At 40.7% G+C, this 25987-nt stretch overlaps 2 protein-coding genes across 4 annotated transcripts; one reads left to right on the top strand and one right to left on the bottom strand.

The window, feature by feature from the left end:
- The first annotated feature begins 1894 nt into the window (after positions 1 to 1894).
- Positions 1895 to 12301, top strand: slc45a1 (solute carrier family 45 member 1). Of its 2 annotated transcripts, XM_087801232.1 has the most exons (10): positions 1895 to 2011; positions 3704 to 4144; positions 4206 to 4298; positions 4437 to 4661; positions 4728 to 5587; positions 6846 to 6999; positions 7073 to 7249; positions 7319 to 7524; positions 8750 to 8975; positions 11884 to 12301. In XM_087801232.1, exons 2-10 carry the CDS (start codon positions 3724 to 3726, stop codon positions 11910 to 11912), a joined length of 2391 nt encoding a protein of 796 aa, XP_087657358.1. In that variant the 5' UTR covers positions 1895 to 2011; positions 3704 to 3723; the 3' UTR covers positions 11913 to 12301. The 2 variants fall into 2 exon arrangements, with proteins under 2 accessions (XP_087657358.1, XP_087657357.1); XM_087801231.1 differs by lacking the exon at positions 11884 to 12301 and having other exon boundaries at positions 8750 to 9945.
- A 1062-nt stretch (positions 12302 to 13363) lies between these two features.
- LOC148070368 (uncharacterized) lies at positions 13364 to 15711 on the bottom strand. Of its 2 annotated transcripts, none has more exons than XM_087801436.1 (5): positions 15498 to 15711; positions 14924 to 15031; positions 14536 to 14596; positions 14360 to 14451; positions 13364 to 14261 (listed from the first exon to the last, which is right to left on the bottom strand). In XM_087801436.1, the coding sequence occupies exons 1-5, from the start codon at positions 15546 to 15548 to the stop codon at positions 14190 to 14192; spliced, it is 384 nt and encodes a 127-aa protein (XP_087657562.1). In that variant the 5' UTR covers positions 15549 to 15711; the 3' UTR covers positions 13364 to 14189. The 2 variants fall into 2 exon arrangements, with proteins under 2 accessions (XP_087657562.1, XP_087657563.1); XM_087801437.1 differs by having other exon boundaries at positions 14360 to 14445.
- Positions 15712 to 25987: the final 10276 nt, after the last annotated feature.

The raw sequence follows: 25987 nt of genomic DNA, 5'->3' as shown, positions 1-25987 counted from the left end.
TAACACGTTCTAACCAATCAGGAGGACCCAATGTAGCTCGCCACAGCCAATCACAGACGATGATTGCATGGAGGCGGGTTATATGGTCGCCGCATTAGAAGTTTATATAAATGGAATCGTGTCTATTTAATTTTGTTTATTTTAGGGTTGTTTAAAAAAAATTAAAATAATAATAAATAAAATAGAACCATAAATTTAACATTTTCCCCAATTCTGAACTATTTTGGTTCTTAGTTTACATTCTTCATAGAGGTGCAAAGTGACTCATGGGCTCAAAGGTTAACTCACACGTGTTTTACAGGTTCACCTGCTTTCATGACAATTGAACATTAAAACACTATACTGACTCCTTTAAGAAACATCTTGAGACGTTTTTATTTGTTCAGGCTTTTCCTTGATTTTCTGGAACTCCTGTTGTGTTATCAGTATTATGTTGATCTTTTAAGTATATATTTTATTGAATATTGTTTTGATTGTTTAAGCGCTTTGTGACCCTGGTCTGGAAAAGCGCTATACAAATAATAATTACTTACTTACTTACTTACTTATTACCATGTTATCGATTTTGTGAAGCAGCTAAGTTCTTCCATCCTCAACGAATACACGTTTCCTTGCTGTGTTCTTCATCAGCTAACACGGGGACTGTATTGCAAACAATAACATTCTTCATCTGATAACATCATCAAATGCTTGAATTCAAATATGAACCATAAAGATAAGTGTGACTGTTCACAGCTCACCATCAACCCAAACCAGGTTACCGCGGTCCACAATGTCTTGGGTAGCACCAGAGGACCAAAGAGCCAGGATGCAACAATTTATTTATTTATTATAGCCTTCTGGGCTATTTTACTCGTACATAGTTATACCACAGCTACCTTATCTGTCCGCCCACAGCAGCCGATCAATGTCATTTGAAACAATCAATAAAAGGGTAAATGAGTTTTAGTTCACGTGGATCTATTAGGAACTATTCAATAACTGCAGCAATGGTTGAAGAAGGATTGTTTGCGACCACTTCAGCCCCCTTGGGACCCTGACAAAGTAATCAGCCGTAGAAAATGAATAAATATAGTGTTGGCCGATTTTTAATAAATACCTGCATCTTGTCATTAATTTAAATATGTAATATTAGGTAAGGTAAGGTAGAACTTTATTGATCCCTCAGGAGGTCTCCTTCGGGAAATTGTTTTTTTCCAATAGCCACAGCAAATACAGAAATTTTTCATAAAAAATAAATCAAAATAAAATAAGAACAAGAACAAAGAGAAATAAAGAAAAAGAACAAGATGATACAATCTAAGTCTAAAGATAAAGAACATGGATCAAAGAAAAATAAAAAAGAAAAAGGATACAAAGACTAACATAGAACAGAACATCAAGATACTTTTACTCCACTCCTGCCCCCGAACTCAGAATTGTAAATTAATTGTAATTGTAGGTTGAAATAGATGAACTATGTTAATTTGTTACTGAAACTTAAAAAAGAATCAGATGTTTACTCTGTCACTTACAAACACTCACACACACAAACACACAACTATGAATAATTTAGATCAAAAAGATTAAGCTCTGTGGGTTTTTGAACTCTAACACTCGGAGAGTATACAACTCATGATCAGAACAATAAACATTCAAGATGTTGAATCGTTCAAGATCGAAACACTCAAAAGGAAAAGTGTTGCTGATTGATAACAAAAAAAAAAAGGGACAATTATAAAAATCACGCAGCTAAGTGCTCTAAACGGGGGATGCTGTGTGTGGTGCTGATGCTGCAGAGAGGGCGTGACGTCACGGGAGAGACCGGGAGGAAGAGGAGAAAGGGGGGAGCGAAAAAGCAAAGGGTGGGGAGAAGGGACCTTGGAGTGAACGTGGGGGGGAAGATGACTGCATCAAAGCGATGAGAAAAAAACCCGTCATGACTGGAATAGTTCATCTTATTATCAACCACAATGGTTGCAGGGTTCGACTACAAAGTGCGCCGCAGTAAATGACGAGCCTCTCAGAGAAGGTAACGTACATCTTTAAATCCATCCTCATGTCGATCGTGTGATCTTCACTTTTTCAACATCAAACGCGCGATATTGAGGCAACGATGGTTTATTGAGGGGGGGAAAAAATCGCTTTGTTCTCATTGTCTCGCGTGTCATGTCAAGCGCGAGCAGCTTTGCCGTGTCCGTCGGGAGCTTCCGTCGTGAAATATTAAAATGGGACCAGGGCTGGATGATGCGCGCAGTGCCGCATGCTACACCTCTGTCTGCGGCCGCGCCGAGCACATGGCCGCTGCGCACCAACACCAAACGTGCGCATTGTCGCTGTTGCGTCGTCATTTCTCTGCCATGGCTCTGGTCAGCCGCAGTCATGATCTGACACCGTCTTCCTGCCTCAGCAGCAGGTCTGGAGCGACCTCTGGGTTTCCAAAAAGAATCCCTTTGGATTGGTCCATTAAAACGTTCCCCTGAGCGTTCTTTGTGTAGTTACTTAGGGTGCCACAGGTGTAATGGTCAGGGAAGAAAGACTTCAATCTATTTTATTGTTTCCGATCTCTTCCAATAACTTTTTATAATGGTACATTTTTTGTTGAAGAATATTTTTTGAATCATCAGTCGTTCAACCCACACCCAGTAACATGTTGTTTGCATTGTTAAAGTAAGTAAGTAAGTGATTTATATTTATATAGCGCTTTTCCAGACCAGGGTCACAAAGCGCTTAAACAATCAAAACAATACACAATAAAGTATATACTTTAAAGGTCAAGATAAAACTGATAACAACACAGGAGTTACAGAAAATCAAGGAAAAGCCTGAACAAATAAAAATGTCTTAAGATGTTTCTTGAAGGAGTCAGTAAGAAAGTAATAGTTATTTCTAAAGCGCCTTTCTAGACCAGGGTCACAAAGCGCTTTAACAATCAAAAACAATACACAGTTAAAATAGATACTTTAAAAAGGCCAAGATACATAAGACAAATCCAGGAGTCCCAGAAAATCAGGGAAAAGTCTGCACGAATAAAAAGGTCTTAAGATGTTTCTTGAAGGAGTCAGTAGATCATCAAACACAGAGGGAGAGGAAGATCGTTCCAAAGCTTAGGAGCAACAGTCTGGAAGGATTTCTCTCCTCTGGTCCTGAACCGTGTTCAGCACCATCAGTAGATTCTGATCCACAGACCTCAGAGCCCGAGCTGGGGTGTAAGGCTGGATCAGATCAGTGATGTAAGGAGTCTGACCATGAATAGATCTGAAAGTAAGAACGTGGAATGCGGAGCGACCGCTATACGCCCCACAGAGACATCCTTTCGGGGGCACCTGACAAGTCCAGTCCTGGGGACCGACTCATGTTGTGCATCTTGTGTTACCATCAGGCCAGATTTGTTTCTATTACCTTAAGGATTGCAAATCTGTTTTGATATGTGTTTATAAACGTGATCCGTTATACGAGAGAGGCCCCTAGAAATCGTAGGACTTGTTGAAGGCGCATGCTCTTCCTACTGTCCAACAATCCGGGTTGAAGGACGGTCCATTAATGGAGCTGTTTTAATGCAATGATAACATCCCCCTCAGGTGAAATGCATCCTGGGATTCATTTGAGTCCTCTGCTAGTCAATGTAGTAATTACTTACACATTACAAAACTTTTTTTTTGTAAAGTTATATTATATACTTTCAACATTCTAAATGATTTCTCAACATTTGTCTTTGTCGCAGAGCAAACCAGCTTGACAGACATGTCCTCTCCGGGCATGGGCACCCCCAGTGACCCTCTCCTGGCCAGTCCTGGAGGGAGGTCAACCACAGCTCAGGAAGGTTTCTGGAGAAGCTCACTTCCTAAAACGGCAAGCTTCCCCACATCCACCACCCGCCATCTCAGTCATCGAGCAAACAATTTCCAAAGACAGCCTAAACGTCAGAAGCTAATACGACCCTCTCCGCCGCCGCCGCCAAACACCCCGTGCCCGTTGGACCAGCTGGACCTCAGCGAGCTTCCTCCTAGACGCACTTTTCAAGAACTTCTCTTTAACGGCTGCATCCTGTTTGGGATTGAGTTCAGCTATGCCATGGAGACGGCGTACGTGACCCCAGTGCTCCTACAGATGGGTCTACCGGATCAATTTTACAGTTTAGTTTGGTTTATAAGCCCCATATTGGGTAAGTGTGAAGCAAACGGCTAGATCCTTCAAGAAGACTTACCTTTGGCTATACCTTCCAGGTTTCCTTGTTCAGCCTCTTCTTGGCGCGTGGAGCGATCGTTGTACGTCCCGTTTTGGACGTAGGAGACCTTTTATTTTGGCCTTGGCTGTAGGTAAGTCATTAATCATATATTCTATATACGCTGGCCTTGTGAGCACCTGCGTAAATGCAGGCCAGTCAGCAGTAAAATATTGTTTGGTGTTGTGGTGGAGAAGGTTCAGTTCCTCTCCTGACAACTGTGTCTGCACAGGTGCTTTGGTCGGTTTAACGCTGGTGCTGAATGGTCGGGACATCGGAGGAGCTGTGGCTGACACTGCAACTAATCACAAGTGGGGGATCATCCTGACAGTGTGCGGCGTGGTTCTGATGGACTTCAGCGCTGACTCTGCAGACAACCCGAGTCATGCCTACATGATGGATGTGTGCAGCCCAGAAGATCAGGATCGAGGGCTGAACATTCATGCTCTACTCGCAGGTATACCATTAGATCGATGTCCATTTCTTCATGTTTTTCATCGTCCGCCTCCCACTTCTCTTTCAGGACTAGGCGGGGGGTTCGGCTACATCGTAGGTGGCATCAACTGGGATCATACGCACTTTGGGAAGTCGATGGGAGGTCAGCTCAGGGTGATATATTTGTTTACAAGTATCACTTTGGTGTTCGCCACAGCCATGACGATGTTTAGTATCCCTGAACGCCCTCTGCCAAAAAGCCAACCAAACAAAATTTCCAGCAAGAACCACCTGAAGAGCCCGAGCCTTATGCTTCCTCCCTCCCCTCCCGTACCCCCCGGATCTACACTAGCACTGGATGAGCAGGATGAGGATGGAATCTACAGCTACCAGTCGTCCAAGTCTCACCCCTGTAATCCAGACCCCTTGGCTCACTCTTGCAGCGCCAATGCCCGCCTCTGTGCCGGACTCACCAGCCCCATCTCCCCTCTCAGCCCCCTCACCCCAAAGTATGGCAGCTTTATAAGTAGAGACAATTCTCTTTCAGGCATTAACGACTTTGCATCTTCTTTGGGAACCTCCTACATAGACAGTGTGCTCATAGACTGCTACACCGGTCTGCCGACCCCACAGGGTTTGGAGGGTAATTCCATCGCTGCACCCCTTCCTCCGGGAGAGTCCCCTCAGCCCGAAGAGTTCACAAGGGTGACCGGTAACCATCACACGGGACAAACCCGGGCTGAGATAGAATGTATTCCGGTTGCAAATCCCTCTGACGGAGACAGTGAAGCACAGGTGGACTCTCAGGTCACGTCAGGGACTGCGGGGTCACATGCAGCCTCCATCCTGAAACGACCACAAAGTCTTGCACTAATCGAGGAGCCGACAGCGACCCAGATTGTTGGGCTGGACAGCGGCCGGAGACGGACGGTGACCTTCAGTCAGCAGGTAAGAAACCTTTGGATTCCACTGAGACTAGACTCAGACAACCAGGGCATGATCTCAATGTAAATGTAGGAAAGGTTTCTGAATCTTTCTGGATTGTTGTGTAAGTTTCCAGTGACTACATTATGAAGAATACCTGAAACGCAAAGATCTTATTGCTAGGTGTCTGACTCACATTAGACTAATGACTTAAAGCTGAATTATCTAGGACTCTATCTTGCACGCTGTGCTCAACGCCACTGTAATACCATTGTTGTCACCAAGGCACTGCAAACATTAACATATTAGTAGCCACACTAGCGCTTAAAATAGGAAAGATTAATAAGTCATTCCTTGAATAATTCACATTCCTCATGTTGTAGTGTTTGTAAGAAATATCTATCACACAATTAAATCAGCTGTACTAAAGAAGAAAAAACACAATTGCAGTTTATTATTGTATTGTGTTTTACATGCTTACACTCTGTGAGATTGATTCAAATGGTCAGATATGTCCGTACACACACCTGTGGTCATGAAAATAACCGAGTGGCCAAAATGACAAATAGAAGCACTGTCGTCCAGGAGAGCCTTTGTTTTGAGAGGATTCCATCAAGGTGGCCCCTGGACGCCCTGCTGGTGAGGCGTTCAGGGCCACTGGTAGGAGACCACAGGGGAGGCCGAGGATCATGTCTCGGTGATGACCTGGATGATGATAGCTGAGGAGAGAGAACTATAGTCGCTCTGCTTAAGCTGCTTACCCCTGAAGCAGAAGATCAAATTCAATTTCTTACTATTTTATCGTGAACTCTTTTCCTTCCAGCAAAGTTTAAGTCGCATTAGGCTCTACAATAACCAACACATATTCGTGGTCCCACAACCTTAGTATTTGGGGTATTTTATTCAGGTCCCAAAAAAGAACATAATGCTTTTCTTCTGTGTCAAAACAAGGTTAATCAGACAATGGTACTTTTAAAAAACAAATTATTAGGAATAAATGGGAGAGTTACAAAACAGTTAGAAAGTCATATGGTGAGAAATGTTCAATAATTTTGAAACAATTAAAGTATTTGAAAACCCTCCCCACACTCGGTAAATTCTTCCCTCGCTCTCTGATACTTTAACATCTGGAGCAGGTCAGCCTCGTCAGTCATAGTTGAGTTTCAAAAGCACAGAAACATATATCTGTCAATGACATGTTAGAAACATGTTCCGACACAATAACAAAGTCTCCCAGCTTCCCACGTTAAAAGATCTGACCCGTTCTCTTTCTCCGTTGAAGGTGGCCAACATCTTGTTGAACGGCGTGCGGTACGAGAGCGACCTGAGCGAGAACGCTGTGGCGGGAGAATCTCAAATGTCCATGAAGCTCCTGTGTATCGCCATCTACAGGATGCCCCCGTCGCTGAGGAGCTTATGCACCAATCATTTCTTGGGTGAGCAAACTGGAGCCGAAAGTTTCACATACATCATTTAGGATGAGATGGATTTTCGTTTTTTTAATTCCAGGATGGCTTTCCTTTGAGGGGATGCTGCTCTTTTACACCGACTTCATGGGGGAGGTTGTTTTCGAAGGGGACCCCAAGGCCCCCCACGATTCCGAGGCCTACCAGCGCTACAATGCCGGTGTTAGCATGGGATGCTGGGGGATGTGCATCTATGCATTCAGCGCTGCTTTCTACTCAGGTACGAACGTTAAAACTGCCTGTTGTGTTCAACTGCTGATGGAAATCAAGTGTCTTCTACTCTTCATAGCCATACTGGAGAAACTTGAGGAGCGGTTCTCTCTTCGAACGCTGTACTTCTTCGCTTACCTGGCCTTCGGTCTAGGCACGGGTCTGGCAACGCTGTCCACCAACCTGTACGTGGTCCTCTCGCTGTGCGTCACCTATGGGGTCCTCTTCTCCTCTCTATGCACGCTGCCTTACTCCCTGCTGTGTGAATACTACCAGAGCCCACAGGTCAGTGTCACCACTTCTACCTTTGTTTGCATTTGTCAACTGCATTTCTACTTTTGTTAAAGGGAAACTAAATGTGTCGATTCAAGTGTGTCTTAAGTAGATCTAGGACCTCTATTGTTCTCATTAGTATGTGTCTGTTTGTGCAAAACTCTCTTTTCATTGAAATACTTACATTAGAAAATGTGCTTAAGCCCCGCCCACTGAAAACGCTTTGTTTTACTGGAGATGACCACGCCTACTCTGCTGTGATTGGTTAAGTATCGAAGTTTGTCAGTGCCTGTCATCAATCCCTGAAGTCTTCACCTCCAAGGGACTTGTTGTATAAACAAAGCGGGGCCTGATTACAGATGGGTAGAGGAATAATGAAGCCATTATTACGTCTTAATGGACTCTGCTCTCGTAACCTCTCGTTCGCCATTAATTCAGACGGGGAGAACTTTATGAAGTAATAAGTTCAGTAATAAGTTCAAAACATGGTCATGATGAGAGACGCACTGCATTCTTTTTCTAAGATATCAACTGTTTCTTTAAATTATTATTATTTATTATTATTGTTATTAATTACCTGCTATTTGCAATATAATGGATTTTAAAGATGAAGCAATACCGTGCGATAAAGGATGATCACATTTTGTTAATTTAGAATTTAGAATTAAAAATAAAGGGTTTGCATTTTTTGCACAGCTTTTTTGGAATGTTGACAAAGGATTAGATATTTGACCTGTGACCTGAAATTTGTCAGAAATTCTTTTTTCTTTTTATTATAATGTAGATTGTGTGTCAGTGTTATTTATGATGTGAATCCAAATTTAACATCTTACCTTTATTTTGGTTTTTCTAAGTTAATAATAAAAGTAAAACAAACATAACACATGATAAAAATGGCGACCTTTATTCATTGACCATCCAACAAAGTAGCTTGGGCTGAAATCCCCTGAACTTGGGCATCAAATGGAGGAATATATTCCAATAAGTCTCTCATTTCAAAGTTGGAAACCACTCATCTAAACCATTAGGACAAATTGTGGTGCAAAGCATTTGCATTAAGCAGGTTCTTGCACGCTGCTGCCACCTGCTGTATAATTGAGCTCATTGCAATGTTATTTAAATTTCTAAAAAAAACATACAGATACTAAATTGATTGACATTATTTTGCAAAAAAAAAATCAAATTCTACTAAGATTCTGATTATACTATCGTCAAGTTTGCTTCCTTTGCCCGGCAGTTCTGTGGCTCGTCGGAGGAGGGGACCAGACGAGGGATGGGAGTCGACATCTCTCTGCTCAGCTGCCAGTACTTCCTGGCTCAGATCCTGGTCTCTGTGGCGATGGGACCTTTGACCTCAATGGTGGGCGGGGCCCAGGGAGTGATGTACTTTTCGAGTCTGATGTCATTCGTGGGCTGTGTGTACTCCTCTCTCTGCGTGGTGTACCAGCTGCCCCCCCCTGAGGGTGAGCCCACCGAAAGTGAGACCCAGCCACTACTGGTGCACTCTTAGCTTAGACCTTACACACACACACACACACACACACACACACACACACACACACACACACATACACACTGTGTGTGACCTTCACAACACCAGTAGGTAGAGTCGCACATCCTGTCACACACTGCTCAGCACGCTTCACTGATGCTGCTCATCACTCACAGACAGATGGACTGACGGACAGGCTTTTCAACGGACGAACACACAGATAGACAGATATCTGGACAGACGGACGGACGGACAGACAGACAAACAGATATTTGGACGGAAAATAAACAGACAGACGGACGCACATACAGACAGATATTTGGACAGACGGACAAATGGACAGACAGACAAACAGATATTTGGACAGACAATGGGCGGACAGAGAGACGGACAGATATTTGGATGGATGGACAAATGGAAAGACAGAAAGATATTTGGACGGACAGACAGATATTTGGACGGACATATAGACAGACAGACAGACGGACGGACGGACATACAGACAGATATTTGGACGTACGAACAAATGGACAGACAGACATACAGACAGACAAACAGACAACCAGATATTTGGACAGACAAATGGACGGAGAGAGGAACGGACAGAGAGACGGACAGATATTTGGATGGACGGACAAATGGAATGACAGAAAGATATTTGGACGGACAGACAGATATTTGAACTGACAGACAGACAGATATTTGGACGGACAAATGGACAGACGGACGGACGGACAGACAGACAGACAGAGACAGATATTTTGAGACAGACAGACAGACAGATATTTGGACGGATGGACAAATGGACAGACAGACAGACAGGCAGGCAGGCAGATACTTGGACGGATGGACAAATGGACAGACAGACAGATATTTGGAAGGACAGACAGATATTTGAACTGACAGAAAGACAGATATTTGGACGGACAAATGGACAGAGGGACAGAAAGACAGACAAATATTTTGACGGACAGACAGACAGATATTTGGACGGATGGACAAATGGACAGACAGACAGATATTTGAACTGACAGAAAGACAGATATTTGGACGGACAAATGGACAGAGGGACAGACGGACAGACAGACAGACAGACAGATATTTTGACGGACAGACAGACAGATATTTGGACGGACGGACAAATGGAAAGACAGAAAGATATTTGGAAGGACAGACAGATATTTGAACTGACAGAAAGACAGATATTTGGACGGACAAATGGACAGAGGGACAGAAAGACAGACAAATATTTTGACGGACAGACAGACAGATATTTGGACGGATGGACAAATGGACAGACAGACATATATTTGGACGGATGGACAAATGGACAGACAGACATATATTTGGACGGATGGACCAATGGACAGACAGACTAAAACACTGTGGGTTACACAGTGCGCGCTCATGCATTCTTAACCCCAGCCTTCACATATGAATGTTGCAGTGTGATGCACATGTGCGAGCGCATCAGTGCGAGTGAGAATGAGATTATTCTTCGTTTCACATCACGGTTGTTCTTCACTTTGGCTAACCACAGCTTTCTTACCTCACTTCCTCACGCGGCCCCTGGCTGTTCGTGCATGATCTGAAATGTGATCAACAGAGTTTTTACTCTCGGTCGGCCAGTGGAACTTCTACCTGTTTCTCCGAGTTAGCATCACACACAGCCTTTTTCTGCCCAATGACATTCACCCAGGTTATAATGATAACCCGTTCAATTTAGACAATCTTCTGAAAATGCGTTCAAGACCACAGTAAACTCTGCATGCTTTTAGTCACCAGTGAAATGATATCACTGTAAAAAAAACAGTCCAGTTATTTGTACGCCCTGAAAAGGCTGGTCAGTGGTTCTTAAGTCAAGCCATTTGATCAGAATATAACCCTCGTTGTTTTGAATCACAAGTATGAGCAAATAAACATTAATAATTAAAGGACGTTAAAACAAACTGTTTTACAGCAGCGGCTGTTAAGCAATTAGTCGCACAATAATGTGGAAAAACAGAAATTAGGATTAAAAAAAACATCACTGTAATCTTGAGTCAGACAGATTCACAATAATATAATTCACCTTCCAAGATTCTGAAACAGAACATCAAACAAGTATTTTTTCTGTGTAATAAGAAATAAAATAAAATAAAAATGCATTAACGTCATTGTTTTTTGCTCAAAATCAACTTATCAACTCTACTATAGCAAGGAGCTTTGTTGACAGTTCAGGTGGGGAAACTCCACCTCCTACTGGGAAGGAAGGGAAGTGCATAATTCCAACTGTAAGTAAGTAAGTAAGTAAGTAATATTTATTTATATAGCGCTACTTCAGGCGAGAGAATTGTTGCTTCGCTTTCAAAGCGTTTCTAAACTCACCATTAATTGAATTTAATTTGCACTTTTTCGTGCTGGACAGTTTACTGCTTCCTTGAACGCACCAGGTGTAGATCCATTTCTATTTATCTCCGTGACTTGCACATGTCACTGATTTAAAGGGATGTAAGTAAGTAAGTAAGTAAGTAAGTGATTTTTATTTATAGAGCGCTTTTCCAGACCAGGGTCACAAAGCACTTAAACAATCAAAACAATATTCAATAAAATATAAACTTTAAAGGTCAAGATAATACTGAGAACAACACAGGAGTTCCAGAAAATTAAGGAAAATCCTGAACAAATAAAAATGTTTTAAGATGTTTCTGGAAAGAGTCAGTAGACTCACTAGCAACTTCCACGTGAACGCCATTCCTTCGTGTGATGATGGTTGAGCTCGAGAGCAGAGACAGATGTAAACGGTGCACGTTTTTTGTCTTGGGGCCCCTTGAGAGCTCGTGCTGCCGCCGGACAAAAGGTGCGGTAAAAATAATGACAGTGATTCTTGTCATTGTCAGGAAGAGGAGAAGTTGAAACTGGGGTGTGAACACAACATTCATCAGAAGAGAAGCACACAGATGAAGACTCTTGTGACCTTTGAAGGTGGACCACACTGAAAGACTTCTGGGATTTAAAAGCCAGCAGCTCATTGTTATCAGTCAGAAGTCATCGAAAAAAGGCCATCGCTGTCGTGTGTCTCTTGTCATTCCAGCTCACATTTCATTCACTCGGAACTGGATCATTTAGAGACATCACTGTAAAATTGTCATGTTACATCGGCTGGTCCATATCTGGAGAACCTGCACCTACAAGAGTCCTGTGAAGACTGGACCCACGCCATGTTTCTTAGGAAACTACATGCTGCAGAAGTTGTTGAACATTAGCTGTACTTTTATTCAGGGTTCAGTTTGGATTAAAAATATTTTTTGGGGGAAATTTCTGGGCTCCCGTGTCTTTTTTCTCACCCAAACGAAATCTATTCAACTGAATATGACTCGAGTTAGGAACCAAAGAAACCTGGGTTTCTTTTTTTTTCACATAACACACAGCACCTCCAACTCTATGTCGGTTACCATAGCAACAAGGCTGCGAACCTTTTCAGGGGCAGATGTATTCTATGACAGTGTGTTCCACTTGTCCTCTAGATCCACTGCCATGTGTTTCTGCAACACAAACTGAACATCAATTTAAATATATATAAATACATCAATCAATAGCTAGGTTGAGAAGCCATGTTCAATTACAGAAAATGATTTAAAATGGTGAATTGCCAGAAAACTCATGTTGAGATTAATTTAGGAATCGTCTAAATAAAATGAGTCAAATTAAAATAAGAGTTAATTTAGAAGTTAGTGAAGGCACTTCGGTCAGACTAATGCATCCAGCACCTTGTGAAATGTCAAAGCTTTTGCGAGGAAAAAGGTGTTGAAAATTATTCAATTTAATAAGCTTTTAATGCTTGATTTATAAAAGGACATTATTTTAACTTTAATTTAAAAATAACCACACATTCAGTTTTTTTTTTTTAGAAGTGATTGACAGAAATATTAAGATAAACAAATACTTTAATTTAGCAAATTAAAGTAAATAAAGATTTGTTTTAGAATTTATACAAGTCTCATCTGGTTAATTATATTTTGCCAATAGTTGTAAAAAAAAAAAAAATCAAGATGGCTGCCCATCTATTGTTACATAAGTGGTTATATTTTTCTCCCTTCTCTCAAATTCAACAGAGTCGCTGCTCACCGACTTTCAGATTAAAGTGTGAAAATCAGAAATTCAGTTCTAAAAATCTTCCAGTAGATGGAGCCAGCGAGCAGTGCTCGCCCAGTTCTATTTCTTTCCATTACACGAGACTGTCCTGTTCCGTCTGTACCAGCCAGCCATTTTCTAGATTCCAAAAATAAATTGGGTCAAGTGACATCAGCCTCTCAACACTGTATAATTTCACAAAAACCTCCGGCAACCACGGTTCGAGGGACGACAAGAGACATACAGTAAAAAGACAAATTTCTTTTTTTTTTAATCAGAATATACAAAGCAGTGGCTGTAACCAAATGTTTCTGAAAAAAAGCCGTCTTAAGACACAAAACTGGGTTACCAGCCATAACATAGAACTTGTCGAAAAATCCAGGAAAAACATATAAATGGTACAAACTTGCGTGGAATGCATACAGGGCAAACGACCAAAGTGTTAAGATTTAAGAGGGGTTAATTAAACAAATTGCAAAAAACCCTGCACCAGAGATGCATCTGCATGGAGGTGTAAGACTGCTTATTCATCTGCACCATCTGGTGTGTCAACATGGCAGCCAAGCCAGGGATTAACCAGCAGCACAACACAAAAGATTATGCATCAACTAATAATGCCAACAACGATCCGTCATTAGCCCCTGCTTAAAACTTATCTTTGGTCCTTTAGGTGAATCTGAGAGGTCAACATGAGCCTTGAAGGTGAGCAGCTGCCTGTAATGTATGATTCATCTGGTCAGCAGTGAAACAATAGAGATTGTGCTTCAAACGTACAGATATAAAAAACCAAGAAATGAAAAACTGATCTCACAGCATGGCCCCAATTTGAACAAGTTAGTTTTTTTTTTTAAAAAAGAGCTAATTTTTAAAGACCAATAAATAACATTTCTTAAAAAAAAAAAAAAGAGAGAAAGAGAGACAGGGCCACCTATTCCAGGACTCCAGTGCAACGCGATAACATGGGAGCGAAACGAAAAGAATGATCTCTCAAAAGATACAGAAAGCACAAGCTCTACAAACAATGTTGACCAGGCCGGCACGATAGTGCTGCAAAACGAGTCGCAGGGACGTCTTAGGCCTCCACCTCTGCCTCTTTTGAGTCGCCGTTCTCCTCCGTCTTCTGCTTTTTTGTGTCAACCTTCTCCTGTAGGACGAAAAAAAACCCAAAAGATCAAAAAACTTTGAGGCCCTGAGGAGGTGCTCAATAAAAATGGCAGTGCAGGCGCTAGTTCCGCAAATCACCTCTTCCTCCTCGGCGGCACGCTTCACCGGCGGTGCGTCGGTCTCCTCAGCAGGAGCCGCCTCCTCCTCCTCCTCCTCCTCCTCCTCTTTCTCTGCGAGGACAGTTTGTCTTCAGCACCCTCAACATAATCCAACTACTTAATAATGAGTCACAAACTGGTTCTTTTTTTTTTTACCGTCTCCATTTTTATGCTCCTCCTCTTTAGCTCCGTCCACTTTGTCTTCGTGTTTTCCATTCTGGAAACAAAAGTCCAGCATTAGTCTGGGTTTTAAATATCAAACATGCTCCTGTGGGGGGAGATAATTTATGAGTGGCCCTTATTACCTCCCTAGAGGATTAGCTAAAAAAAAAAAAGAAAAAAAAGGGGGGATTGGGGGTGTAAGAGGGGGAAACTCATCCAGAAAAACTTGCAAAAGCTAACATCTGTGCCATTTCTGGACCCAAACAAAGCCCCTCTCGGTAGCAGCTGAACTCAATGAGAGGGGGGTGGGAGGCTGGATCAGGGACACCTGCATGGAGATGACGGGTCGGAACAAAGAGCCATGAGGCTCGGTTCTACTCACTGTGCCATTAGCAGGTGCGTCTCCATTGTCCGTCTTTTTCTCCTCCTCCTTCTTCTTCTCCTCCTTCTTCTTCTCCACCACTTCAACTTCTTTCTTCTCCTTCAGCTCCTACAAAATAAAAGCATTTTTCCCCTCAGAGGACAGTGGAAGCTTAAAAAAAACCCCGTCATGATAGGAAAATAAGCAGGAGAAAGGTTATAAAAGTAAAATAAAAAAAATGAGTGTTAACGATGATGTCCGAGTGCGTGGAACATTGACGCTACTGTGGTTTCCCGCCCACAACTGCAGCTCTGTCGTCTCCACCGCTTTGTCTCATCTCACACACACACACACACACACTTTTCAACAGACACACGAAAAAAACAAAACACAACACACACCATTTACGGTAACGTTTCTACACCCGCGACAAACCAACCCCCCCACGTTACCGGGGCCGTTATTTCAAAAGGTAAAATTAAAAAAGGTGTTCAAGTCAAGCACGCGCAAGTGACACGCGCTCGCCTTCCAACTCTGTGAAGTTTCTTCCGAACAAGTCCGTTCACGCGGAAAATATCCAATGAATGAAACGCACCTTGGCTGTAACCTCTGCAGCTGCGGCGGCGTCAACGGCGGTGTCGGCCATAGTTGTTTCAGGTATAAACGCGGTTCCTCTACAGAAACAAACGGGAGGTTTTTGCTGGTTCTTCTTCTTCTTTTTCTTCTTCGCGCGGATAGTCCAAAGACGCCGAGAGAGAAATGATGTCTGACAAGTCTCTTGCTTTTTTTTTTCTGTCGAGCTGCTTGAAAAATCACTCTCGTTGGACGCGGCGGGGATGATCTGCCACGGGATTGGTCGCCGAGCGCCACGGGAGCCACCGGTTGGAGGATTGGGATGTCGTTTAAAGCTGAAGCGACCCGCCCACACGTGTTCTCGTCGCTGATTGGGGGATTCCTTTTTTAAAGCTCAGTTCCTATTCTTTTTTTTTTTTTTGTCTTTCCCTCTATTTCTGTTTTGTTTCCTTGTAAATATTCAAGGTGCTCACACTTTACACACTGTAAATACAATCGGGGACATTTTTGGACATGCAAAAAAACGTTGAAGCGGAAAGTTATTTTTAAAACAGTTTTCCATAAAGTTCTTTGTTGACATGTGGTGTCAAATTACAAGTTTAAAAAAAAGAAAGTAATCTGAATTTCATTAAGTACCTGCTTTTTAAGAATTGTTAGCCATAAGCCATTGGCAAATTCAGAGGAAAATTAGTATTTTTTACAATAAATTTAACTGAAGTACCACCAATGACAGCTCTTAAAACAACATTAAAGTATTTTTCATAAAGTTTAATTCTCCTGCGTGATCTTTTCTTCAAGTATTTGGATAACAATATGTTTACATCATGTCTCTACTCTCTCATTTCCCCTGTACACTGGGTGTCAAATTACAAAGAGCACACATGAGAAAGATTACACTTCACCTCACCTTGCTTAAAAAAAATCAAATATCGCCTAATTCTTTGCCAAAATATCTTGGTCGGTTCAGTTCAGTTTCCTCCCGCGTGTGGTCTGCGATGTACAGCCTTGCAGTCTGAGTAACGTGACTCCAATAACACGATTCAGATCCCAATTAAGAATTTCCCTCAACATATTCAGTATGTTCATTCGACCGTCAGCACCCACTTACCCCGAACAGGGTCAACGGGAGCTGTGGGGCCCCAAATGTGAATTCTTCAATTTTAGTGATGAGGCGTGACACCGATTCCTGGAGGGTACGTAAGGACATGTCCTTTTCACACACTCGGGTGTGGAATCTCAAATTTTCTGCTAAGGAACCTTGTTGGTTTCCTCAAGACAGATGACGTGGAAATGACCTGCTGGATATAGAAACGTTTCTTTAGTACACATTCAAATAAAGACTAGTTTAGACAAGACTCATCATTTCTCGTTCACTAATATTAGGCCTGGAGTCAGAAAAACAGTGCAAAATTTGAGTCGCAGCCAGAGTAAGATCTCTGGGATTACTTTTTTTTTCAAACATACTTGTGAATCATAACATGCATTGTACTTGTAGGGGATGATTGAGCCACTGTGACACCTTCTTTTTTTTGTGCCGGATTAAATGTTAAGTCACTCTATTTGTTGAGCAGTTAAACTCTGTAGTCTTTGCCACGATGACTATCAAATGACTATTAAATATAATTCACTTATATAACACTTTTTCTGCTTGTTCAGCAACCTGTCCTCTCAACATGTTCAGCTAATAACAAATTGAAGCCAAAGGTATTTGTATATGTGTAATTTTCTTGAATTTTTGTACGCATTCATTTCAGCTCAAACATAACAAATGATGAAAATACTGTATTTTTTGTTCATTTATTTAGTTTTTATCAGCAGGAAAGTGTTCAGTTTTGTTGATTGTACAACAATTAATAATTCAATAACTTAACTTCAAACCAATTCCTCTATTCTTGCATACAATACAACAGTGATGGGAGCAGACAAGAAGATATAGAGTATGGGATTGGACCGGCAACCTCTCTACTGCCTTGCTATTGTGTTTGACAGGATGGTTCCAGGTCATCCAGATAACGTGCAGCAAAATGACAGTTATGACTTATGCTAAAATCATCCTGTTTCCTGCAGCTTTGATTGCGTCATCTTTGAAAAACCTTAATACAAAAACATTATTCGAATGAAAAAGGAACTGTTGACACTGTCTGTAAAAGAGTGATTTGATAGAGTCTTGTCTCCTCGACGTGGACGTTCTCGTCTTCCTCAAAGGTAGCATCGAGTTCAACTCTGTGTGTCATGAGTGAGCAACTGTCAAACCAGAGGAAGTGGCGACGCACGTTCGCCTGAACGGCTCGTATCAAGCAAAGGTGTTATCGGTAGGATCAGATAACCAGACAAATAACATACCTTAAAACTTCCACACACACACACACACACACCCACACACACGCACAGAGCTATTGAAGTCTCTGCATAGACGATCACTTTCAAGAGCCTTTATCATGAACAGAGAGAGAGAGAGTTTTTGGAATGATTATAAAACTAACAATAATGCATTTTGTTTGTTTGTCAGTTTTGTTTTTATATATTCATTTCTCTATAAGAGAACTGGAAAGCAATAATTATTTTTTTGTATCTAAAGTATATCATCATGTTCATCAGGAAGCTCAATCAACTTATGTTTTGGTACATTCAATTAATATAAAATGTACTTACATGCTTGCGTTTTTTGAGTGTCTTCATTTTACTTTTTAAATCTTAAATGTTTGCCTTAATGTACATATTTTACTTCAACTCAATCCATATAAGATACCAGGATCGGCAAGTTATATCTTTAAGTTAAGTTTAAGTTTTATCTTGCCCTTTAAAGTATATACTTTATTGAATATTGTTTTGATTGTTTAAGCGCTTTGTGACCCTGGTCTGGAAAAGCGCTATATACTTACTTACTTAAAAGAGAACTTTTGTTTTGTTTTATTTCTTTTAGTTTATCTGATGAATTCACCTTTTTTTTATGGCATTAGGTCAAAAATAGTTTGAAATATTTTTTTTATTTAGCAACGTTCGATGCACCAGCGCTAGCTAGCGTTAAGCTAGCAGAATTCGGTGGCTCTTCGATGAACACCAAAATGTCACAAAATCTTTTTATTTTTTCAAACTTGTCGCAAACGCAAATTATTGTCAACAATTGGCCAACACTGCAGGTGAGTGCTTGTTATCTTCATGGATGGAGGGATGTGAGCGCCGATGGCCTGCAGGAACAAAATGAGATGAAGGTTAGAATAAATAAAAAAACTTGATTCTCAACATACATTCTCACATCATTCATCGACATCCTCGGTTCACATGTCGGAAAGCGAAGGAGAGGCTGCATTAATGCTGGGGGTGGAGTGATGAGAGCTATTTTAGGAGAGCAAGAGCTGGTACGTTCACGGTCTGTTTTCTTACAGCCGAGACATGGCAGGAACTGCAGAAGAAGGCCTCGCTCGCTCTTTATCTGAAAGTGGAAAACAGGAGCCCATATCCAGAGGGGTGGGGGGGGTGGGCAAGAGTTGTGAGATAATTTCCTGTCCGCTTTTAACGCTCCTACTACTTCACATGTTTCCATCCAGATCGCCGGAGAGAAAGGCCACTCTGTTCGCCCACAGGTGAAGAAGGTGAAGCCAAGAGAGTCGGCTGGCGAGGAGAACGTCGAGGAGCGAGCTCACCACCCTTTCCACTCTTTTTTTTTTTTTTTCAATAAAACATACTGCGACCACAGAGAGAAAAAAATCAAGCAAGAAAAGCCTCTTTGTATTCACAGTGAAACGCTCTTCATCTCGACTCAACGTTTAGTATGGAGTGGACGGCGGTTTAGCTTCTCAGGATATGGGATGGGAAGCGCTACACCTTGATTTCACCTCGGTGTCTTCAGGACAAAGGACTTATCTGACTCGAGGAATGTCAGGGCTCGGGGGCACAGAAAAGTAGGGGCCCATTAAAGAGGAGAGGTCAGGATTTGCGAGGGGGGGGGAGGGGTCTCGATAATTGGAGAAATTGGCGGAAGCATCTGAGATCTTTTGTTTCGAACAGCAAGGCACGCACGGCCCACTAAGCATGATCCGCCGGCTCAATGTTTCCCGCAGAGAGGGTTGACAACATCAGGTTGACTCCTCGATGGGACTTTCTATTGAAGGTACAGTGAAGTCAAGAGTCGTCAACACCTGCGCTTTATGTTGTCCTCAGAAGGTCAAACGCAACCTCAACGCTCGGAGACGAAACTTAGACTTGAGGTCCGTCAACGTTCACTTTAAAAACTCTTAATACAAGATCACTGTCCATAGAGTTTATAAATAAAATTGATATATTTATATATATATTTAAATAGGCCCAAAACACCAGAATTCAGCCAAATTTAAATAAGTAACCATGGATAACAATATTCAGTGCAAAAATGTCAAAATGAATTTAGTTTATACTGTAAGAGTAAAAGCAAAATGAAGCCAAAGGTAAAAAAGAAATTCAGAAACAAACCACAAATACCTTGAATCAGTCGTTGTTTTACGGTCATCCTTGTAGGCAAGAATAATTGTAAACAACAAGTGCCTCCTGATCAGTCAAATCAATAAATTAAATAAAACACAGTATCGAATTACCATAAGGAAAAAGGTTTAATTAAGTCTTATTTTTTGGTTTTAGTACAAACGAATGCATTAAAAAAAATAATCGAAGAAAAAAAAAATATGTCGATGTATATTTTTTATTTTAATATCTAAAAATGACAAGACAGCTGGTAAAATAAACAAACACATATTAAATATTTGTCTGTTTGTTTTGTGAAATATTTGTAGAGACTGCTTTTTACATTTTATGAAATTGTTTGTTTAACATTTATTAAGATAAACTTAATTGTTTATTAAATGTTTTCTTTAATCTGTTTATGTATAAATATTGTTTATATATATATATAAATATACTTTCAGCAAAACGAGAACCTTAGCTCTGTCTAAGTCAAAATCATTATTAGAAACCTTCTCTTCCGTGTGATGTTGATGTTACAACACAACAAATACCATTACAGTTTCTACACCACCTGCCTCAGGTCACACGTCACATGGTTGACCAACTCCCATCCAAATATGTTACTCGCTTATTAAGTCTTAAAAAGAAAGAAACTTGTCGAATGACTTTTTGAAGGTGATTCTGCTGCCAAGCGTCACGCAAGGATACATTTGACTGTTCAAAGCTGCCAAACTGCTGTCATGTCAATCACACGACTGTGTGTAAATGTCTAATAAACGTGGCGTCGTAAAAGTTACAGTCGTTCAACCAACGTTGCGTAAATATTAAACGACACCAAATGATTTTTTTTATCGTATTGTGACTCAATCACAAATAAAGTTCCACAGACCAAAATAACCTCTTGTTTCCTGACATTTTGAAAAAAACCCATTGTAAATATTCTGAAGGTCTGATGTTCCTCACTTTCTCAAAAACAGTAGGTAAGTAAGTATTTTTTATTTGTATAGGGCTTTTCCAGACCAGGGTCACAAAGCGCTTAAACAATCAAAACAATATTCAATAAAGTATATACTTCAAAGGTCAAGATAAAACTGATAACACAACAGGAGTTCCAGAAAACCAAGGAAAAGCCTGAACAAATAAAAACATTTAATGTGAAGAAATATGAAAAATAATGTAGTTATTTCTCTAAAGTGCAACTGTTACTTATTTACAAACATTGAAAATAAAATAAAATTAATGTTATTTTAAGAAAAAATTGACTAAAAAATGTGAGCACATGTTTGTTTTTCGTGATTAGCATTAGCTTGTAAGCATCAGAGTTCAAGATCATCTTCTCTGAGTGAAGTTGGTCCCATCAGTATTTGATTTATACCTAAGAAAAGTGATTTTCCTTTCACTGGACTCTCTTTTTTAATATGAATTTTTTTGGACCGGTAAACAGGTTCGTTCATTGACCCGCTTCAGTGCAATTCAAACACTCTAGCTCTTCTGCGGCAGCGTGCTGGAACAGCAGCCGTCCTCCTCGGCCCTCCTCCTCCTCCGGCGGAGTTTCGAACAAACCCACCTAATTTATTTCACCTTCTTAGCTCCACCCTTTCCAACCGACTAGCTGGGGGAAGTGGAAATTTCCAGTAATTCCTGGAGCCCTGCAGAAGAAGCGCTCCTCCTTCTTCCAGTTTTTCCCGCCTTTCTCTTGCTACCTGATCCTCTCGGCCGGAGCCCGCCCGGCACAAAGACGTGAGGCCCTTCTGCCGCACGGGTCCAGGGGAGGCCCTCATTGTCTCCCGCCGGAGACCGACGTCACACTCCTGATCTGGATGTTTTGGTGCCTAAATGATTAGCAAGGTTTGGGATCACAGAGCAGATGGTTCATTTGCATTTCTATTCCTCTCTCTCTCTCCCAGCTGATCTGATATTCTTCTCCGAAAACATGGCTGCAAAACATGCGTCAAAAACCCTCCGAGAAAAGGAATTAGACGAGTGTCGCCGCTCAGATGCTGCGTCTGAATTAACCGGGAGCGTTTTACATTTTAAAGCCACATTTCACCGTTTGAGTAAAACACACCGGATGAATAAATAAAAGGAAAAACCTGCTACTTTCTAGTAGAATATTCACAACAATATAACGACATTGTTAATCATTTTAAAATGACTAAAAAAGAACTTTCACTAAGCAGAATAATAAATAACAATAATAAACAACTAGATTGGATTAAAACATGCAAGCAAATTCATCAGCAAAAATAGTTCTACATCCATCAGACAATCTGAAATGGCCATGTACTCATTTGTAAAAACTGGAACGGATTCAATCTATTAATAAATGGTTGCAGTGCATTCTGGGACTAGCCAGAGAAGCAGTGCGGGCCTTTCAAGGTGGGCCTTATACGGCCTGTAGGCCTGAGATTGGCGTGTTGTGCGTAAGAAAATTAAGATATTGAGATTTCCAAAATCCTGATATTACAAGTTTAATTTGGGATTCAATCATTTTCATTTTTACTCTTTAGGTTTCTTACGGGAAACGTGGATATTGTTTTAGTATCAAGCAATGATCCTAACATGCTAATGCTAATTCAGCTAATCGTTTTGCCTCCTCAGGTAGAACCTTCTCGTCCAAGATTAAATCATAGCTAACATCGAAAAATTGGTGGTGAGGTAGTTTTTTTTAGATACTACAGGACTACACCCTAAAACACACCAAAATCTGTCTTTATTTGTTGCTCGTGATTAAGTAATGTTCTTATTGTGCGTATTAGTGTGTTTTATTTTTTGTTTGTTTAACTCCTACATAGGTTATTTAATTCACCATGGGTCACATCTGATCCTGGATCTGCTCTGAGGGAAAAGAGAGACAAAATATGAGATGAAAAAGAAAGAGACAGATAACAAAAAACACTTAATACCCCACAAGTTATGACATAAACCAAATAACTTCAGGTTATTTATAGAGCTTTACTAGCATCGAATCATTAAAAATCTCAAATATTTGTAAGAAATATTTCTTTAAGATCATTTTTTAGTACAATCCATGGGGGACAACCCCGGGGCCCCCCAGACCAGGTATGATTAATTCTGTTCAGTTTACACCACGGATTGTTTTGAAGCCCTCACAGGGATGAAGGACTCGTCGTCGGGCGTCGAAGGCGACCTCACGTCGCGACCTAGAGGCAGCTTGAGAAGGAGAACCTTGTCGCCGGCATGAGGCGCACTGACCTCAGGCCCATTGTCGAGCCCCAACAAAGAGCCATCTGCACAGCAACCAGAGAGTTGGGCGGGTGGACTCGCGCACAGATCGTGGGTTGGGGTGGGGGGTGGTCCTGGTTTTAATGATGAGAGAAATATTGGGAAAATAAAAACAAAAAGAGGAGAGCACTGATCTGATGACAAAAATGTCACTAACGTTCTCCAGTTAGAATCTCTCTGCAGGTGGTTCTCGACATGGAGACAGAACGGTGTCGCTGACGTCTGTGAAAAGCCACAAATGTTTCACAGGTAAGACACGGCACAGTCAAATTGCTTAGCAACAGCAAGGGGGGAAAAAAAACAGTCTGTGTGGAAACAGAATCCTGTCCTGCTGCCGCCCAGCGGTGGACAGTCGACACGGTTTAGTCACGTCTTGAGTCACTTGAAAAAAAAAATCATCATCGACGCTCAGAACGTGAATTAAAGAGAATTTTTTCTAGACCTTTTTTTTTTTTTTTTTGGTGCTCGGTTGTCAAAGTCTGTTTTATGATATGATTTGCAAATGCAGCAGCCCTGGTGGTGGGCGGTTGCCTAGCAACATTGAGAGGCGGGTGTGAGAGTCGGGAGGATGTGATTCGAGGGGAGGGGAGAAGGATCGAGACTGGGGAAATACCTGGCAACGTTCCAGAATAAACAGAGGGAGACCGTGGGCAACTTTATCTGACGTGTCCGAGCAGATTATGGGAAACAATGACTGCCAGTCGTGACACGTCCCAGGGATCCTAGAGGGACAGTAGTTCTGTGAGGTCGTAGTGTTATTATCTGGAGAATTAATAAAAGAAAAACTATCAAAGAATTGCTGAAAAAGACCAGATAGGTCCTGACTTGTCTTCGTCTAATACCAGATTCTGAAATCAAGTAGTCTATGGGTTTAGAGTAAAGGCGGAGGTACAAAAAAGGAAAGTAATAACAACAATAAATACTTTATTTGATCATTTTATTTATAAAAAAGAATTATATTTATATTAAAAAGCAGTCTGAGCTCATGTTATAAATGTTCAAAATGTAAAAAGTAAATTAAAATACGATTGAATAGTAAATATTTGGAGCAAAAACCTTGAATAAAAAAACATTAAATGACATGTTTTTTAATGTTTTAATTTAAACATGAACGAAGACATACGTTGAAAATAATCAAAACTCAGAAATGATCTATTAAAAAACGTTGTAGAATTTCGAATTAAAAATGTGACATTATATATATATATATATATATATATATATATATATATATATATATATATATATATATATATATATATATATACTACGTACATAGATATACACAAGAAAATATATGAACAAATGCATACATGGATTGAAATCCATCCAGCAGCATGACAAAGTTAACTGTATGGTATTAGCTGTTAGCTTTAGCAAGCAAAAGAGCCACAAGGAAACTGTTATCTAGTTATAAGCACGGCAATGAACCGGGTTTACGATCTGGTTAATGATTTGTATCCTTCTTAAAATATTTGCCTTCTATGAAAGAGTGAAAAAAAAAAAAACCCAACACTGCTTATCAACGCTGGGAGATAAAGATGTCAATAATTCAACATATTTCCTGGGTTGTGACACGTTATTTCCTTTTTTAACCTTTAGCCAAATAACTGAATTAATGCTAAGAGAAACAATATGACTCTTTAAGATAAAGTGAAAAAGAATAAATAATGATTATTATTACAATAATTGTGCAAATGAAAGAATAAAAAAAAGTTGATTGTTAAAGAAACAACATGTACAATTATTGTCATATTTTTTTCTGTTCTGTTATGATCTCTTACAGTCATGACTCAATAGAACTCTCTAGCTATTATTTAACCATCCTTTATCGTTACAGACCAGTCAAGGCTGCATGCATCCCCCAAGCAGAGCTTTGTCTGGGCTTCATTGAAAGTAAGATATATATGATCGATGGAACATTGATTTTCAGTTCAAGTTACCACGTCTGTCAACATTAGCGTATAGATAGAAAGCAGATGTATTACAAAAATGACTGGATGAAGTCCGTGCTAAATCATTGGAGTTACAGATTGATCTAGAAATGGCAATCCATCATCTCATAGTAGACTTCCGAAGAATTGTGTATTTGCTTCAACAAAAGTTGTAAAAACATGATCTCGAGAGACTTTGAACCTGCTTTTATATGTGGTCCCCTGCATTAAAGAATAGCATTCTCACTTCAGTCGATTTTTAACACTCTCGCCGCATTAACAGTGTCTAAACAAGAAGGAGCTGTCTCCTCTGCAGCGACAATGTTGACCCGCTCTAATAGAAGAACTCACATTTCTCTGATCCTTAAAACTCTTCAGTGGCTGCCAGTTTTTTTCAGGATCAACTTTAAAATTCTGGTTCTTACTTTCAGATCTATTCATGGTCAGGCTCCTCCTTACATCAGTGATCTGATCCAGCCTTACACCCCAGCTTGGGCTCTGAGGTCTGTGGATCAGAATCTACTGATGGTTCCTGAACACGGTTCAGGACCAGAGGAGAGAAATCCTTCCAGGCTGTTGCTCCTAAGCTTTGGAACGATCTTCCTCTCCCTCTGTGTTTGATGATCTACTGACTCCTTCAAGAAACATCTTAAGACATTTTTATTTGTGCTGGCCATTCGTTGTTTTTTTGGGACTCCTGTGTTTGTCTTATGTGTCTTGATCTTTTAAAGGATATATTTTAACTGTGTATTTTGTTTGATTGTTAATGCACTTTGTGACCCTGGTCTAGAAAGGTGCTTTAGAAATAACCTCTACTGTTCAACGCCTTTTCAAGGATAAGATTTTGTATTTGATTTTTTTTCTCCGTCCAGACACAACACAACAAAGATCCTTT

Source organism: Callionymus lyra, chromosome 10, assembly GCF_982586985.1.
Source record: "Callionymus lyra chromosome 10, fCalLyr1.hap1.1, whole genome shotgun sequence".
Classification (NCBI taxonomy): domain Eukaryota; kingdom Metazoa; phylum Chordata; class Actinopteri; order Syngnathiformes; family Callionymidae; genus Callionymus; species Callionymus lyra.
Note: the sequence above shows the minus strand (reverse complement) of the source record. Positions and strands in the feature narration are given on the sequence as shown.

What these genes read in the sequence shown, in the direction of transcription:
- slc45a1 (XM_087801231.1), top strand. Translation starts at nt 3,724, where the DNA reads ATGTCCTCTCCGGGCATGGGCACCCCCAGTGACCCTCTCCTGGCCAGT. An exon ending in TATTTTGGCCTTGGCTGTAG is followed by an intron (nt 4,299 to 4,436) that starts GTAAGTCATTAA and finishes GTGTCTGCACAG; the next exon opens with GTGCTTTGGTCGGTTTAACG. An exon ending in AATACTACCAGAGCCCACAG is followed by an intron (nt 7,525 to 8,749) that starts GTCAGTGTCACC and finishes TTTGCCCGGCAG; the next exon opens with TTCTGTGGCTCGTCGGAGGA.
- LOC148070368 (XM_087801436.1), bottom strand. Translation starts at nt 15,548, where the DNA reads ATGGCCGACACCGCCGTTGACGCCGCCGCAGCTGCAGAGGTTACAGCC. An exon ending in ACGCACCTGCTAATGGCACA is followed by an intron (nt 14,597 to 14,923) that starts GTGAGTAGAACC and finishes TTTTGTTTCCAG; the next exon opens with AATGGAAAACACGAAGACAA. An exon ending in GGAGCATAAAAATGGAGACG is followed by an intron (nt 14,452 to 14,535) that starts GTAAAAAAAAAA and finishes CTGTCCTCGCAG; the next exon opens with AGAAAGAGGAGGAGGAGGAG.